General features: G+C 39.6%; 1 protein-coding gene across 1 annotated transcript; it reads right to left on the bottom strand.

The window, feature by feature from the left end:
* OOSP2 (oocyte secreted protein 2) lies at positions 1-11585 on the bottom strand. Its single transcript, XM_027577845.1, has 5 exons — positions 11510-11585; positions 7241-7419; positions 6096-6199; positions 4255-4367; positions 1-74 (listed from the first exon to the last, which is right to left on the bottom strand). The coding sequence occupies exons 1-5, from the start codon at positions 11583-11585 to the stop codon at positions 1-3; spliced, it is 546 nt and encodes a 181-aa protein (XP_027433646.1).
* Positions 11586-18008: the final 6423 nt, after the last annotated feature.

The following is an 18008-nucleotide window of genomic DNA, read 5'->3' as shown; positions in this document are numbered from 1 at the left end:
TCAGGAAAAAGGAACAATATGCAGGAGCTCTGTGACCAGGGCAGGCCCCGGAGCCTGCCGCAGATGCTGCGGAGCTAGGGATGACAGGGAAACTAACTGTAAATCATGAGGAAATAGCTAACAGGGTGGCAGCAAAAATATGTTCCTCCTGCTTCGCTTTAGCCAGAGCCATTGCAAATGGAATACTGAAGAAGCAGCCAGAAGAGGAGGGGGAGCTGGGGAAGGGAATGGGAGGGAGAGGAGGAGGAGGGAAGGACAAGAAAGTGCCTTCGGGGAAGGAGAGGGAGAAACATGAGTAAATGAAAAAAAAAAAAGTAGTTCCTTTTAACACACTCGTTTTAAATGTAGAGCTGTAGAGGGGAGGAAGAGCTCTGAAAGGAAGTTACTTAAACTCTAAGACTTCAGTTGTCTCGTTTGTAAATATAAGACCCTAGTGCCCACCTTAGAGAACAGTACATATAAAGATTAAATGACAGAATACATGTAGACATCTTAGCAACTTAGGTCTTTGCAATGCATTCAGAATAAATGAATAAAAATGGGGAGCCTCTTCAATTATTTAGAGAGAGAATGATTATGAGGAACTGCTCTCAAGATTCCCAGAGATGTCTCCCACTGGCGTGCAGTACCCCCTGATTCCAGTGGATGTAGAGTGCTGGTTTCCAGTGCGCCTGGTTTCTGTGCGGGGACTGATGCTCACTTGGCTTTTGCAGCAGACCTTCCTGTCCTTGCCTTTTTTCCTGGGATAAAGCCACTGTATAAAGTGCCTCATCTTCTACCCACGGTATTCTTCAGAGGAAACTATCCCTTCTGTTACAGGACTAGGGGTTCTTGCTCACACGATTTTCTGCTAACCCCCTGGTCTGGGCAAGGATTGCTCTTCCCTCTGCCTTAGGAGGCTCGTAAACCTGCATCTTCTCAATGCCACCCTCATTTGTGTCTCCTGGGGTCCCCTCTCTCACCAACTGGCATGGAAATCAGACCTTTACTCTTCCTTGGAGCCTGAAATACAGAGATCTGGGCTCCTTCTGACCAGGCTGCTCTCTCTAGTGTCCACATGGGGGTACAACACTTGAGAGGCTGCCTGAGAACCTGCCAAGTTCACACCAGGCACCTGCCAAGGCTAATTCAGTGGGACCACTTTGATCCCTCAGTCAGCAGCACACGATTCTTTAAGGCTGCCCTGGACATTGATCAAGCCAACCCTTTGGCCCTTGAACAAGTTTTTAAATTCATCTCCAGTGTTATTTTTCTACAGTGAAAATGACCTAGAGTAGATAGAGCCTTGGTGAGCATCTTCCTTCCAGAACTTCTCTCCCCTCTATTCTCTACTGCTAGAATACTGCTTTGCCCAGGCTGGATTCCTTGGGACTAAGGTTTCCAGACAAAATTCAGAAGTCCCAGCTAAATTTGAATTTCAGGAAAACAACAATTTAAAAAATAAGTATGCACCGTATGATATTTGATCACTTAAATAAAATAAGTCCCAAATATTGCATGGAATATAATTATACTAAAAATAATGCTATGAGAAATCCAAGTTTAACTGAGCATCTTGTATTTTGATCTGCCAAATCTCATAAACCATACTTAGGGCACAAATTCCACTCTATTCCCTTGGATCATTCCTGACCACTGCCAGATACATTGTCAGCGCCTCAGCCCACCATGGTGTTAGACTTCCAGCCACGCGGCCTATCAAGAAAGAGTGGCAGAGTTTGCAGCAAGCCCCAGGTGAAGTGCATCTACAGGGATCCCACCCTGATGGATCTGCCCCAACTTAGTGGCCAAGTGAGCCTTCCGAGCATCTTCCAGTGGCTTCTCGGTAAGTCACTCTCTGAGTGAGCCACCAAGTCACTCTTGCTTCCTTTTCAGAGTCAGCCTACAGGTTTTTACCAGGTATTTTGGGGCCTTTTAATGGGCTATTTGGGAGGGAGGGACTCACTACTAGCTGGGCTGTGGTTGAAGTAGAAGACGCCTGGGTGGCTCAGTCCAAACGTCTTTGGATCTTTACTGCCCACCCCCTGCCCCCACCACTTCATGATTCCATCTCCTTTCCATCTCTCCACCAAAATTTCTATTGGCTTCTCAATACTTTGTTTTCTTTTAAGAGCATATATTTCACAGAAGAACTTTCATTTTCTAATAGAACAAATTCCAGTTGAAAAGTCTAACTGATCTACTATTAAACGTATCTCCATGCAGTTAGGTTAATATGGGATAAGCTATTGTGCCTTGTAGCCAGACTAGCATATTTTTTTATGTCAGGTTCATCGAAATAAAATTTATATACAATAAGTTTCCTTTTTCGGGTGTATAGTCCTACACATTTAGCTAACATACATAGAAGTGTAAACACCATCATAATCAAGCTAAAAGAGCTACGCATCTAATTCTCAGCATGTTGAACTTTTTTTCTTTTTATCTATAATTAATCTGGAACTCCATCATGTCATAAAACCTACTTCTCAGGAAAAGATTCCTACAGTCACTTGCATCCTTGTGCACTTTCCAGGGAAAGCAGTAATGTATTTTCAAAAAGAAAATAGGCAGCGTTTAAGCATATGAACTAATCAATACTAAGTACTTGATGAGCTATAATTATACCAAGTCCAGCTTTGTCTCTGGCAAAACTGAAAAACAAAACATCTATCATTATATTGGCTTTGTAAATGTTCTGGATGAATCCACCCCTCAGTCACTTACATAGAATGAAACAGAATGAACATATACACAAAAACTTACAATGCTCTGCAGAATCAGGGCAGACTACCTGCTACAAACTTACAAGAGGAACATTTAACAACAGAGACATCCTTGTGATTTTATTTCCATTTTTTGATTTTCAAAAAGGACTGGCAATTATTTAAGGGACACCTTAACCAAAATAATTCAATATCTTTTCATGATAAAAAACCGTCAGCCGATTAGGTCCAGATGGAATGCCCCTTCACATATTAAAGACTGCATAAAGCAGGCCCATAGTGAACACCATACCCAATGGTGAAAAGCTGAAAGCTTTTCCTCTAAGAAAAGGAGATCACCAATTTTAAGAACAGCGGGCCAATGATTTAACCTATGTTTTATCTGTAAAATTGGTGTACTATTCATACATAACTTTGGGGTTATTAGAATTAAGTAAGTTGTCATGACATGCTGGTAACATTACCTGATACATGTGAAGCCTCACAGAAGTGTTACCTCTTAGCTTTATATTAACTGTCGAAGGTAGATGCCCACTGTGAAAATGTTTAAATTCTTTGACAGGTAAACAACTATAAGCAGCATTTTCTTGAAAATGGTATAATAGCAGAATTTAAGGAAAATAGCTTAATGAAAAATACCTTGGCAAAATCAGATTCCAGGCTCACGTAACACCCAAAATATACATTTACAAAGCGATTGAATAACAAATGGCATAGCTCCATTCTCATAATTGATATAAGAAATATCCCAGAAGTCAGGAGTGACTTTTTTGTCTATTACATGGGAAGACTCCCTCTTTAGGGAAAAGATGTCAAGGTAGCTGGTGATAAGTGATTATGTGAAGATGATACTATGATGGGAGGATACTACCCTTGACCACCTCAATCCACCAATTATTTCAAGTGTGGAAAAATCACATCAGGGAGAGAACAGAAAATCTGACATCAAGTTTCAGTTAAGAATGTGCTTATTTAAATTCTAGAATATGAATCTAATTTCCTTCTGCAATAAGTAATCATATATGATATACATTGAATTCTTTTTAGGAATTAACTTTACCGATTAATTAGGAAAGCCACAAGAGTTAAAGTGTCTTCACACAAAAGGACTTTGTCCTGAGAGTATGTTAAATTTTAGACTCTGCACAAATTAAGTCTCTGGCACATTTAGATACTTCTCCCTATTCTTTACTTTTACTAAAAAATATTTAGAACATATTTCTCAAAGGTTCATATCAATTGGATCAAATTATTGTCATTGAGAACATTTTGTTCTACCGTATAAAACAGAAAATAAAATTTAAATGGGTAGTATAAATTACCTAATAGTTAACATTAAATTAATAAGCTATATCCCTAATGAATAAAAAAATGAAAAATATACCTTCCCTGAATCAGGACCTTCACTGAATTAGGGATTTTTAGGGATAAGATACCTAAGAAAAGATTTATACCAACTTTTTTTTAATACAAAAAACAGTTTTTCCAACAAAATTCATGACACCAGTTCCAAGTCTCCATTCCTCCTTGAGGAGGAAACCCGTCTGACTTGAACTTAGTAAGCCTAGTTCTTCCGGTGTGGTCTCAAAGTCAGCAATAAAGGGACTGGGGTCCAATTTTGTTTCATTTTCTGTAGAAACTGGTGTAAGCCACACCGATTTCCTAAAAAACAAAAACAAAAAACAAAAACACAGAGGAGCAGATATTGTTGGTATACATGGTACCTGGTCTCTCTGAGTCTATACTTGGGTCTAAGTTATTTTTACCACTGTACCACTGTGGCTCTTTTGAGTACAGTGATTTAGGGATGTGGCACAGTGCCTACACCCTCTGGATAGCAGGGGATTTGAAATGCTTGCTTTAGTAAAGTACCCAAGTGCCCAGTAAAATGGATTCAGACAAGTGAATCCTAAGAACAGTAAGTAAAAGCTGTCAAAAGTTTAATCCAATGTACTGGTGGTAAAGGGTGTGTGTGTGTGTGTGTGTGTGTGTGTGCGTACAGCAGTAAAACATATGCACCGGTAACTTCATTGTATATATTTGCTGGCCTACTTTTCATTTTTTTCTAAGGAAGATGAGCTGCAAACAACATAGAAATCACTATCAAAGCAGAAATGCCAGGGGGAGTAAGTCAGAGGCGGAGACGAACCATGAGAGACAATGGACTCTGAAAAACAAACTGAGGGTTCTAGAGGGTAGGGGAGTGGGGAGATGGGTTAGCCTGGTGATGGGTATTAAAGAGGGCACATTCTGCATGGAGCACTGGGTGTTATGCACAAACAATGAATCATGGAACACATCAAAAACTAATGATGTAATGTATGGTGATTAACACAACAATAAAAAAGTATTGAAAAAACTAATGATGTAATATATGCTGATTAACACAACAATAAAAAATTTAAAAAAAGAGTATCAAGAGTATTTAACAATATGAGTGTACATAATGGCACTGAACTTTACACCTAAAAATGGTTAAAATGATAAATTTCATCTTACATGTATTTTACCACAATAAAAAAAAAATACCAGGGGTGCCTGGGTGGCTCAGTCTTTTGAGCATCTGACTCTTGACTTCAGCTCAGGTCTTGATCTCAGGGTCATGAGTTCAAGCCCGGCACTGGGCTCCACACTGGACATGGAGTCTACTTAAAAAAAAAAAAAAAAATTCTCCCCTGCAAAAATACTACACGTTTGCTCTGAGCTCTACCTTCTTTTTTTTATGTCAACTATTTCCATATACGAAACAAGGATAACATTTTTTCCAAGATTTGTAACTAATAACACTCAATGTAAATATTACAGTGACAAGATTTATAACTCATAACACTGAATGTAAATATTAAAGTGTTTCAGGATACATCATTCCACTTGGTCTCAAAGTTCATGTGGGGTCCCTTTAGGATTCAATGTCTCAGTTCCACAAAACTGCAAGCAAAGTGCATTTAATGCTTAGGTTGATAACCCTTTCCTTTCATGCATTTCCATGAGTTAGTATTAAAATGAAGAACTCATGTTCTCTTTTTAATAATTTACTCTATTAACATGGAATTAAACTGTAAGATGTATTAGAGTATTATGAAGGAGGAGACATTGAAAACTAGTATCAGGCTTGATTCTTCCACTTATTAAGGTGACTCAGTATCTAATGATTCTGCTTTGTAATTCAGTTGCTGCAAAATGACCTAGTTACACTAGATTGTATGTTTTGATTCTAAAATGAATATTACATTTAAAAATAAAAGTATTCAGTATTTTTAGAAATGCTAATTTCGTGTTTGGATGTATGCTTATGAGGGAATCAAGTCTAAAGTTCATGTTTCCCCAGAAGCATCTTTAAGTAAAGGTGAAGCAGATACATTCCAAAGAAGTCTGGTCTATTGGACTCACCTAGAGGCAGAACATTCCAAAGGGATCTTCTGATGGTCACAATGTAGATTCCTAGGGTTAAAGTACATCTCTGTTTGAAAAAGGAGAGTATCCTCTGAAACAACCTAGGGGAGAAGAAAGTTTAAGTAGAAGGTACTTCTAATAATAGGGGAGGCATACATACATTTGCGTAGGAAGTAGAAAACATTTAAGATCTCAAAGTTGACTACTGTCACTTTTATGTATATACGAAGTTCTGACAATCCACTGGGACAGAACAGGAGTATTATCTGTAAGAGCGTATAAATACCTCTTGTGCCTGGAAAAAAATCTCAGTAGTACATAGGAGCAAACCTAAACTGCCAATGAGAGCCATGTTTATGATTCATTAATGGAAGATTTTTTTTTATTATGTTATGCTAGTCACCATACAGTACATCATCAGTTTGATGTAGTATTCCACGATTCATTGCTTGCATATAACACCAGTGCTCCATGCAGTATGTGCCCTCCTTAGTACCCATCACCGGGCTAACCCATCCCGCCTTCTAGAGCTTCATTCCTTTTCCTCATTTCTAATAAAGCCAACACCTTATTTGTGGGTGACTATTACAATTAGTCATTGGCCCAAAATGTCCTTGTTGTATGAATATAACTTTTAAATATGGGACTCCATGAAAAGAGAATATTCCAGGATAATAATACAGTTGAAGATTTATGCCCAGAAGAATAAGTAACAGATTTTATCCCAGTGAAAATCTACTTGCTTATATGGACACACATCCCTAGAGCACAGGCAGCTCAAATGATCCAATGAATAGGATATATGCCTTTCCAGGAACTGTGACCTTTCCCACTAGGAGTATCAAATGGAACTTAAAATTGTCTGCTAAGCTTTGGTGAAATACAAGCGTAGCCTAAGGACAACTTAAAATCGGCTTCCTAACCAGTCTGGAAATGTGTGTTCTCAGGTCCTGTGCACACAGACGGCCCAATGTCCAGTGAATGATAAGTAAAGGAACTGTGTCGTTGTCTACCCATAAGTTATGATAACTAGAAGCAAAATTTGTTCTTTAAAACAAAACAAAAAAGACAATTTTATTGCCAGGTATAAAGGTCTAAAAAACTATTTAGAAGTCATTTTGATAAATAATCACTATTCTCACCTTTATCCTGATCCCACAGTCATGTACAGGGTATATGAAATCATATGCGTATGTTTGTATCCGAGTCACGGGGCAACCCGATCCCAGATGTAATTCATCAGCAAATATATACAGATTGCTGCTGTACCCACACGGGCTAACCGAGATCATCACCCAGTCCACAGAACAACTTACTTTCACTGCAGAAAGAATCATAGGAGAAAGCATCAGACACGTATTTATCTCAGGGAAGAATTCAAAGAATATTCAGCTATGCCCTTTGTGATTAAATAAAAAGTATTCCGTTCTCCGACAAAGATAATCAAGGCTTTACAAACAGCACATATAAGGTGTTCACATCACCATTAGTTTCCAAAATATCTTCATCATTATATCCTCAAATAACTAGACTTCAATTATTTCACAGGGAAGAAAATCGACACATAAGAATAAGAAAATCACAATCTTCTAGCCCCCTGCCTCCTCTTAAAGAAACTAGATCCCAAAGAGGGTGATGTATCTAGGGCTACACATAAGCGACGGAAGTAAATTGCAATGCATTCGAAGAAGAGCGATATATCCCCAGGAATGCTTTTTGGAGAGAAGGAAAAAGAGTGGAAGAGTACGACCCATATCTGCAGCAACTGGAACCAGAGATGATCAGAGCCATAGAGGGAAGAATCTGAAGAGAGAAAATCCACTCAAGTTCTGTGAAAATTTTCTGTAAAACCTATTCTTACCCTCTACATTGAAATCTTCAGTTAGGAATCATTACTATTTCTAATGGATTAATGTATCCTGTAGAAGTAAAAATGTGCTGGATTCTGACCAAGTGCGCCAGACGGACATTAACCAGAGTTTCTTAGGGGATGATCAAAGTTAAGGAGAAAGAAATACCCATCACGGGGCTCACCCATCCCCCCGCCCCCCTCCCCTCTAAAACCCTCAGCTTGTTTCCCCGAAGTCTGGGAAACTATTGTTCAGAAAGAAAATACAGATTTATTAGCTTTAGTGTTTAAAGAGGCATGATTAGTAGTTGGGGAAAAAAAACTAATAAGATTACAAGACTTCCAAATTAGAGAACAAAACAGAATGAAGGAGAAAAACAAATTTCAAACAATTTAGGAGAAGGTGAAAAAGCAGGAGGGGAAAGAGACAAAACAACAAAGCAAACAAGGACAAAAAGCAACAAGATGGTTGCAATAAATGAATTGCAAATATATGTCAACAATAAAAATAAATGTAAATGAACAAAAATACTTCAGGCCTAATGACCAACAGCTGAAGGAAGGAATAAATTGTAATGTATTTATATAATCAACTTCTATATAACATGGAAAATATATTATACATATAAAGTGATCTGAAAACAACCAAGAAGCGAGTCAAAGACAAGACAAACCTTATATATATCTACCGATACAAAGTTCCAGGGAGAGATAAGCATTTTTTTAAAAGATTTTTTCCAAACAGAGACTATTCTTAGATAGCTAGAACCTGCCCTACAGTTCCTAAGGCATGAGAATCAAAACCCAATATATGACTCTACATTTCAACCAATACAGCCTCCTCATGTTCTCCAAAAGTGAAAGTCATTGGGTTTAAATCTTATCTTCCTATTTTGACATTAATGGAAGTAACTCAAACACAACCTGTCATCCAACCTAGGATAAATGTATTAAACATGGATTTCATTTCTTAGTTATCTTTATTTCACAGCTGCAGGGGCACCTGGGTGACTCAGTTGGTTAAGCGTCTCCCTTCAGCTCAGGTCATGATCCCAGGGTCCTGGGATCGAGTCCCATGGTGGGCTCTTTGCTCCATGGCGAGTCTGCTTCTCCCTCTGCCCCTCCTCCCACTTGTTCTCTCAATCTCTCTCTCTCTCTAAGAAATAAATAAAATCTTTTTAAAATTATATATTCACAGATGCACAGAATCCAGTAAGTGTTGAATATATATAATTTGAATTGTAGTCCTCGTTGATAGTACCACATGCATGCAGCAGTTCCCCTTTACCAAGTGAAAGTCCGACTGGCCATCCAACCTTTAGGATGGCAGTCTTCTCACAGCTGGCTGGACAGGGCTTGAATTCTGTAGATACCCAATTATTAGATTTTTTAAAAACTGGTTAAAAAACTGCAATGCAATTTATTCATTAATCAGTGAAGGCCACCGAAACTGGAGACTCACAGTCGGGTTGAACATTAAGTTCTGGCAATTTGACTTGAGTGTGCTCAGAGCCTCAGATCACTATGTGGAACTGGGCCAAACAGGTTCAAGTGAACATGCACCCAAGGTGCCAATTCTAGCCAGTTACGGGAAAGTTAAGCTGCAATGGTTTGAGATGACATTTAAGATGAATTTCCTATACTCTCAAAGGTCTCCTAGTTACTGTATGTGTTCCAAATATAGCCACAACCAAAGCACTTACATGTCAATTCTCTCCTTGGAGTCTAACAAAACCTGGAAGTAAATAAAGCAGTATCCATAAATAAGTAATTCAGTCACTGCTGAAGTCTGATCAGCGCCTCCTATCCCCCACCAGCACGTCTTTAAAGACAGAAGGGGGGAAAAAAGAGGGGGGGCGCAAAGCAACAGAAGTACATTCAGTAGTGCTCAGGTATGATGATGATTGATTAGCCATTGTCTCCTGCAGAAAGGACATAAAGTGATGAGTAAATTGGTCAGGGGCTCCAAGTTGAAAGCCTTGCTTAAAGGCTGCCTTTGGAAGACATATGTGAACAGATCTGTGGTCAGAAAAATTATCAGGAAGCAAGATTTCCTTCCTAAAGCAATTAGGATAATTTGTCATGGATGTTTTCCATTATTCATGCCGATCTCAATAATACACCACATGCCAAACATTATAACTGGAGTTTGCATATCATCTAAAAATTAAATTTCCTGTGCCATTAAGCACAAACCATACCCGTGACTGATTTTGACCATCTTCTCTTCACAGATTTACTTAGTAAACTGCCCCTCTGTGGTAGCTGTAGAAATACTAGGAGCTGGAGGAGGATTTTCCCACGGCAAAGCTCAGTAGATTATCTCCCAGTAGATGAATCTTGCATCAGTTTAGGAATTGACAGCAGGTAGTTGCCCTCAATATTTTGTATCTCCTACTTCTCACAAATAAGTCTAACATGACTCTGAGCAAAGCCAGAGGGACTAATTGTCTATTATCTTCTTTCCTGTAGGATTGGCGCTCACTTATACAGTCAAACAAGTGTCTTTAAAAATGACCATCTGCCCTCAATATTTTGTATCTCCTACTTCTCACAAATAAGTCTAACATGACTCTGAGCAAAGCCAGAGGGACTAATTGTCTATTATCTTCTTTCCTGTAGGAGTGGCGCTCACTTATACATCCATTACAAATTAATCATAGAAAGTCAGGAACACACAATGAAAAGAGTAGCTAGAGGTTCAAACCTTGACTAGGAAAGCTCCCAAAACAGTAACAGAACCAGGAGATCTTGGCATTCAGGATATTCTTAAATGCTTTGGAGGATCGAAATCTTCCCAGCGTGAAAATATATTCATATGTCACAAGCGAGAGATTCCAACTACTTAAGCCTGTAAGTTTTTGTTCTTTACAAATAAATCATCAAGAAAGTAAGAAAATTCAGGGAGAGGTTTTGGGGGGAAAGTGGCATTGGAGAAGGCAGGTGTTTTACCTCAGTGATAGTAAGCTCCAAATTGCTCCATGTGTTTGAAATATTATCCTAGCATCACCTAGATAAGATTCTCAGGAAGATCCTTCCCAAAGGAAAAAAAGAGAGTTTAAAGATAGTCAAAAGGTAAGTGGACATGGACCTACAGGAAGTCTGGGTTTCTGGTTTCATTTTTTTCATACTACATTAGAGTCATTTCAGTCTGACATTATGAGGCCATGTCTCAAGAAGTTGAGAAATTATTTGAGGGAAAGCCTGAGGAGCACCTGTAGCTGCTACACAAATTGGCTGAAGTAGAATCTTCCTTGGACCCCAGCACCGTGGATCACAGCCAGGCATCAATGCCCTCCTACCCTGAGCCCAGATGGCCCTGACACCCTGCGCCCCCCAACCCCAAATGGTCCCAATGCCCTTGAGTCCCCCACCACAGATGGTCCCAGGGCCCTGGGCCTCCCACCCCAGATGACCTCAGTATACTGACTCGACTCTTCTTGACCCAAAAGTATTTCTCTTCTACCTAATTGTAAGATCCAATCTCTTCCAGAGGACAGTCCCTGCATGGAAAGTGATCATAACCCTTCCAAGGAAGTGTTCTCCAGAACTGGCCATTTACCATAGATGCTCTCGGTGCAAGGCCAAATCAAGGCAGCAAGGAGCGTCCAGACCCCTAAAGCCACAGAGACCTTCATCTGAGCAGACCCCCAGCCAGCACTCCTCAGGAAACAGGAAGCGGGGCCGGCCGTAAGTGAATTTATATGGCATCCCACTCTCAGGTGCCTTCACTTTCCTACTGATTTAGAGAGCCCACGGGGCGTTCGCGCAGTGTCAGCCACCTAAAATCTGCAGCTCTCCGGATTCCCCAAACGCTGAATCTCCAAGAAACATATCAGGCAAAGAGTGCTGTTTGATGAGGGTGCCTGCAAGAGGCCTGTTGAGATGGCCTGGGAGGCTGGCATGGCCCACAACACTGCCAATAAATGCTCAGTTGTAGGAACCTGATTCCACTAGGTGATTTTTTTTTCAGGTGTCCTTCTAATAAGCAGAACAGGCTAAATCAAATACATGTGAAATCCAAAGACGTTTATTTATTCATTTCTTTGGGTTTGGCTGAAGAATAGCAGCAGAGATAACTAAAGGGACTTGACCAGAAACAAAAAACCCCAGGAGGAGACAGGGACCTAAAGAAAACCGTCTCTCTTGGCATCAAGTAAATCCACAAATCCATCTTTGCCGATTCTTCCATAAATTAATGTTTTAGTTACTTTAATGAGGTCAAGCCTTAAAAGTATTTGCTTATAACACAAGAGAACAGTAATTTTTTCATGCTGGGAAGATTCCTCAGAAGAGAAACATATATATGTCATCATATATTTTGTCCCCTTGTGTTTATATGTATATGCATATGTATATATAATTATTCATGCGTAATAGATATTTTCAATCCAGTACTCAGAATAAAAGTTCCAGCTAAGCATTTTTATTGCATTTTCTAAAAATGCCAGTTGTGACAAGAATGTGATGGTGTAATTTTAAAGCGAACTTGGAAATCAAGTTCACAGTAAAAAATCAATTCACAGTAAAAAAAAATTCCAAGCATCTGAATTGAAGGCCTATTATTGGTTTTCCTGACAACTAAATTATATTCTCAATGTTACAATCTGCTGTCATATAAGTACATGAACAGGGCTTCCTTATATGTCATGAAAAGGACTTTTGTTCCCAACATCCCATTCTCTCAGGGACAAGGAGATCCCTTAAGTCGTGACCCGCATGGTGTTCGGTCTGCATCTGGAAAGCTGGAGAACCCAGCCACCAGCTACAAAAAGGAAAAGAGTTGAAGAAAGACAAAGACAAGTCCACATGTTATTTTTTTTTTTTTTTGTCTTTCATTTTCTTTTTTACCTTTTCATGATGTTAACATTTCTATGATCTAAAATCCATAAGCGGGGCACCTGGGTGGCTCAGTCATTAAGCGTCTGCCTTCGGCTCAGGTCATGATACCCGGGGTCCTGGGATCGAGTCCCACATCGGGCTCCTTGCTGGGCGGGGAGCCTGCTTCTCCCTCTCCCACTCCCCCTGCTTGTGTTCCCTCTCTCGCTGTGTCTCTCTCTGTCAAATAAATAAATAAAATCTTTAAAAAATAAATAAAATAAAATTCATAATCTTTACATTTATCTTTTAAATCATGCCAGGGCTGCCTGGGTGGTTCGTTCTGTTAAGTGTCTGCCTTCTGCTCAGGTCATGATCTCTGGGTCCTGGGATGGAGCCCTGAATTGGGCTCCCTGCTCAGCAGGGGGTCTGCTTCTCCCTCTGCCCCTCCCCCTGCTTATGCTTTCTCTCTCCCTCTCTCTCTCAAATAAATAAATCTTTAAGAAATATAATTTTAAATCATTCCAATATAAACATCTAGTATTGTTCCAGAAGGCATCAGAGTCCACTGGTAAGGAGCCTAACCTCTGGAATCATAGACCAGTTTCTCCACTCTCAGTTTATGCAAATTTGGGAAAGTTAAACAAGCTAAGGCTCACATTCATACTCTGTAAAAAGGAGGTAATAGTACTATTTCCCTTGTAAGTTTATTGTGAATATTAAAAGGGATAACAAATGTAAGCCGTCTGGCCAGAGTTAACAGTGTACAAGAAATACATATAAAAACGAAGTAGGGGTGCCTGGGTGGCTCAGTCTGTTGAGCATCCTACTCTCAATTTCAGCTCAGGTCATGGGATTGAACCCAGCTCAGTTCTTGAGAACAAAGATTCTCTTTCTCCCTCCCTCTGCCCCTCCCCCCCAGCTCATGCACTCTCTCTCAAAACACACACGCACACACACTAATGTAAATAGTGTACAAAAGTACATACAGTCTCCTCAAACTTAAGCACAGTGAGTTCAGGTTTCATACAGTTTCCCAAGGAAACGTTATAGACCAGAACAGATGATATATTCAAACTGCTGAAAGACAAAAACTGAAGGTTTGCTGCATTTGTTACTCCCAAAGGACTTCTCGAATTATTATGCTGAATTATAATTTTCAAAGATGCTGGATTCAGTACCACAGTGTTTCAATACTATATATTTCTGAATCTGTGCCATAAGCAATATTTTTCTATACATATATATTCATACATGGGACAACAGTTTTGGAATCTGCTATTGTGGCCAGTGACTACAAATTGAAAAGGTATCTGCCACCTGTTTATTTTTTTAAGACTTTAGGATTGCTTATGAAATGTGAGAATTTTCATTTGTTTACACTTAGAAAAACTTGCTTGAATATATCCTATCCCAACACCATTTTACTGGTAAAAATGTGATGACTTCTAAGTTCTCTGTCTCTTTAGACTTTCTGTCTCTTGACTGCACCTGCCAACATTTTACTGAAAAAGTATTCATCGAAACCTCAAAAAAAAGAATTTTTAATTTCCTCTATATTAATTTGTTATTATTTATCATGGTTTCTTTTTCTTTTTAACCTGAGTTCCATTTAATTGATTTATTTCCTTTTATCTATGCAGTTAATTCTCTAGCAAGGTGGAAGCTCCTATATATTTAATTCTTTGGAAGTTTTATTTTATTTTTCTTTTTTCTAAAGTTTACAAGATTACCTCTGTGTCAGGGTCTCCAAAACCATCCCCAGTTTTGATGATTTACTAGGAGGACTCAGCATATAGTCATAGCATAGCATAGGCATATCACACTATGATTTAATATAGCAAAAGGATACAGAGCAAAGGAAAGGTGCATGGGGCAGAGTCCAAAGGAAACCAGGTGCAAGCTTCCAAGGGTTGTCTCCCAGTGGAGGCACACATCAGAGTGGCGGGAACTTTCCCCAAATCAAAATCCCAGATGCCAGCCTTGCAAAGCAGGCCTTTCTTAGTATAGCAGTCTCAAGCCTGCTATTTTTAAAATCTGTTCTGGGCATCTGTGAATTGTCAAGATGGGGAATCCTATGTTTTTCTATCATCGAGTTAACTTGTATCTGTCATAGGCAGAATTCTAAAGATGCTTTCTGTAATTGATTCAATCAAACATTAATCGAGGTACTGCTGTGAGGGATTTACAGATATAATTAAGATGAAGGACTTTAAAATAGGGGGATTAACCTGGATTTTCTGAGTGACCCAATCTAACTACATAAATCCCTAAAGCAGAGAACTTTCTCTGGCTGGAAGCAAAAGAGATATCACCTCAGAAGGGGATGTCAGTAAGATCTGAGGACTGTGAGGAATTCAACCCGCCATCATTGTCTTTGGAAAGGGTCCATGGGGGAAGGAATATGGAAGGTCTCTAGTGACTGACCTCCAGCCAGCAGCCAGCAAAGGAGACAGACTTTAGTCCCACAACTACATGAAATCAAATGCTACCAACATCCTAGATTAGCCCGCAGACAGGGCCTCTCCAAGAGCCTCCAGAAGAAACAGCCCCACTGACAACTTGATTTGAACTTGGTGAGACTCTAAGCAGAGAACCCAGGTGAACCATGTGGGGCCTACACTCCAACCATAAAAAGTGTGGGATAATAAATGGGTGTTATCTTCAGGTGCTAAGTTTGTGGTAATTAGTTACAACTGCAGCAAAAAACTAATACACAATCTGTATTCTCTTACAGGGAATTTACTACATTTTTCCAATGTTTTATGATAATTTGGGATTTTATTTCTAGATTTTATATTCCAATATGAAATTTTGGCCAAAGAATAAATTTTGCTGATAAATCGACCTTCTAACACTTATTTGCATTTATCCTTTTTGAGCACATATTTTAATAATTCTTTAGAGGGGATCTATATGTTATTTATTGTAATCCTTATTTTGTTTTGTTGTTGATCATTCTCACATGTGTAGAGGATGTCTAAGGTTAAAAGTGTTTAAGATTGTATATTTTTCTTAATCTCCTTTTTGCCCTTCATAGATGAATTCTAGTTAGCCTGAATATAAGAAGGAAATGATTAAAGTAAAATTTTATCAGAATTTTAATACTATTATTCCATACAGCTCTAGCACCCAAGTTTGCAGATAATTCTTATACAACTTAATAACTTTTGTAATGTGTGTTTGCTGCAAATTTGAGAATATTCGGTTTGTCTATAAATGCAAGAAAACCAGAAAGTGGTCAAAATTCATAAGACACGAATTGTGTCTATGATGTTTGTGAAACATAGTGGGAATTAATAGGATGAGTTAACTAACCAGAGGTTGTATGGTATGGTATGTGCTGGAAGGCTGGTTTGTATAAGCACATCCTGAATGCCCCTGTTAATCACTATCTTGAGAATGTAGAGATCGCATCTTCCCTCTGTATTCCATGAAGCAGAATGTGCAGAAAAACATGTTCAGCGTTCAAGGTCAGGGATTCCCAGGATGGCCAACCCAGAGTGTCTCCCTTGTAAGGAAGTGTCCAGATGGCAGGACTTGACCTCCTTGGAATACAGGCCATGCAGGGAGGGGAAAGCCTACAAAGAGTTGCTAGGCTAAGTTGCTGCATAGATCCCAACAGCAGATGCTTTATCCAATCCACTGCTCCTGGAACCCTGTATGTAAATTCTCCCAATAAACCTTTGTCTTCTTCGTCTCTGTCTCCAGATCTTTTCTTCACCCTCACCGGGCCATCACCCACCTTTGGCTTAAAGTCTGCCTGGGAAGCAGCACAGAGGCATGACAAGGATGGATAGAATAAACAGAAAATGCAGTGGAATAAAGAAGAATGAACCTGACATTCATTAGCTATTAGCAGGTTATTGATCACCACTGTTAACCTTAAAAATAAAACTGCCAGTTATCTTACCAGCAAAAGATGGGTTTATTCAGGAATAGCAGAGAACTGCAATCCAGGGCGAGAAAGAATGCAAAACCGTAGGCAAGTCTGGAGAACAAAGGAGGGGAACACTCTTTTATAGAGGAAGAGGGGGAGTTGAGAAGGCTGCTATACACAAGTCCATTGGAGTAACATGGGAGCTCCAAGTACAGTGAGTTTTCACTGGCTGAGTTGTAACTGTCTCCTTGGCAGGACTATGGCTGGGGGAGGAGAAATGTCTTTCTGCCCCCTGCTGGGATAGTAATGCTCAGAGTAGCTAAAGTGATTAATGCAAAGTTGCAAGGTCTCTCTCTTCCTGTTGCATTTGCAATTGACAAGGAGTGGTAGGACATGAGACTCCCCCCCCCCCCCCCCCCCCCCCCCCCCCCCCCCCCCGGTGAAGCTCCCAGCTCCATTTTAGTGAGATTTCCCTGCATGGATTTTCAGGTTATTAAAAGACAAATCCCCAAAGTCAACAGCTATATTAGTATGTTAAAAAAAAAAAAGCACCCCCTCTGCTTGAAATTATCCCCTTCCAAAATTCCCTGTTTCTCTTACAATCACTAAGACTATTAAGCAACACAAAAAGCATGAGGAGCCCTCCTAATACGTCAGAAATCTTCCTGGCTTCAGATCTCAAACCAAGGTACCACAGGAAAAAGAAATCAAGGGGGTGAGCCTCTTCAAGTGTTTTGTAAATCTCTTGCCTCTTCAGCTGTGGGTGGTGATCTAGCATTCTAGAAAGTACCCTCAGCACAGTTTTGGCTTTTCCTTCTTATAGCTGAAGTTTTTAATAGTTCTAAGCAAGAAAGAAAATCAGAGGGGAGAATGTGAGAAGTGGTTCTAGACTATACCCCCACACACCAGTTGTGTCTTCCCCAAACACATGGATGTGTCTGAAATTGTGTCTCACCTAATACTTAATACGTGTCGATTGGACTGTTAAAGCAGGACTTTGGCAAGATGCTTTGAGGGATCCTAGTGGGTGATACAGAAAAATCCCTTATGAATTCATTGAAAATATTGCATTTTATATTTACTCTGGATTCTCATGAAAAGAAGCCAGTTTCCCTGATTCAGACCCAGTAAAACTGGGACAAGAAGTGCTCATCTGTACTCGTAACCAGCTCCAGGAGATTCCAACGAACTCACACAATCATGGTCTAAGTTTGGAAAAACACTGGTTTCTAATTTTGCTCTACCAAAAGTCATCTTATTATGAATGTATATCTCAGGGGGCGGAAGAAAGGTGCTCAGCGAGCATTTTTGTCCAATTAAACCTAGTGCAAAATCTTGAAACAAAGGGGTGGTGGATAGGGGA

This window comes from Zalophus californianus, chromosome 11 (genome assembly GCF_009762305.2).
Source record: "Zalophus californianus isolate mZalCal1 chromosome 11, mZalCal1.pri.v2, whole genome shotgun sequence".
Classification (NCBI taxonomy): Eukaryota; Metazoa; Chordata; class Mammalia; order Carnivora; family Otariidae; genus Zalophus; species Zalophus californianus.
The sequence above is the reverse complement of the archived record's forward strand: the minus strand, read 5'-3'. Positions and strand labels throughout refer to the sequence as shown.

Excerpts from the sequence above, each read along its gene's own strand:
- OOSP2 (XM_027577845.1), bottom strand. The coding sequence starts at position 11,585 with ATGAAGGTCTCTGTGGCTTTAGGGGTCTGGACGCTCCTTGCTGCCTTG. Across the intron at positions 7,420-11,509 it reads TTGCACCGAGAGCATCTATG|TGAAAGTAAGTTGTTCTGTG; the intron begins GTAAATGGCCAG and ends TTCTTTCTGCAG. Across the intron at positions 6,200-7,240 it reads ACTGTGGGATCAGGATAAAG|GTTGTTTCAGAGGATACTCT; the intron begins GTGAGAATAGTG and ends CTTCTCCCCTAG.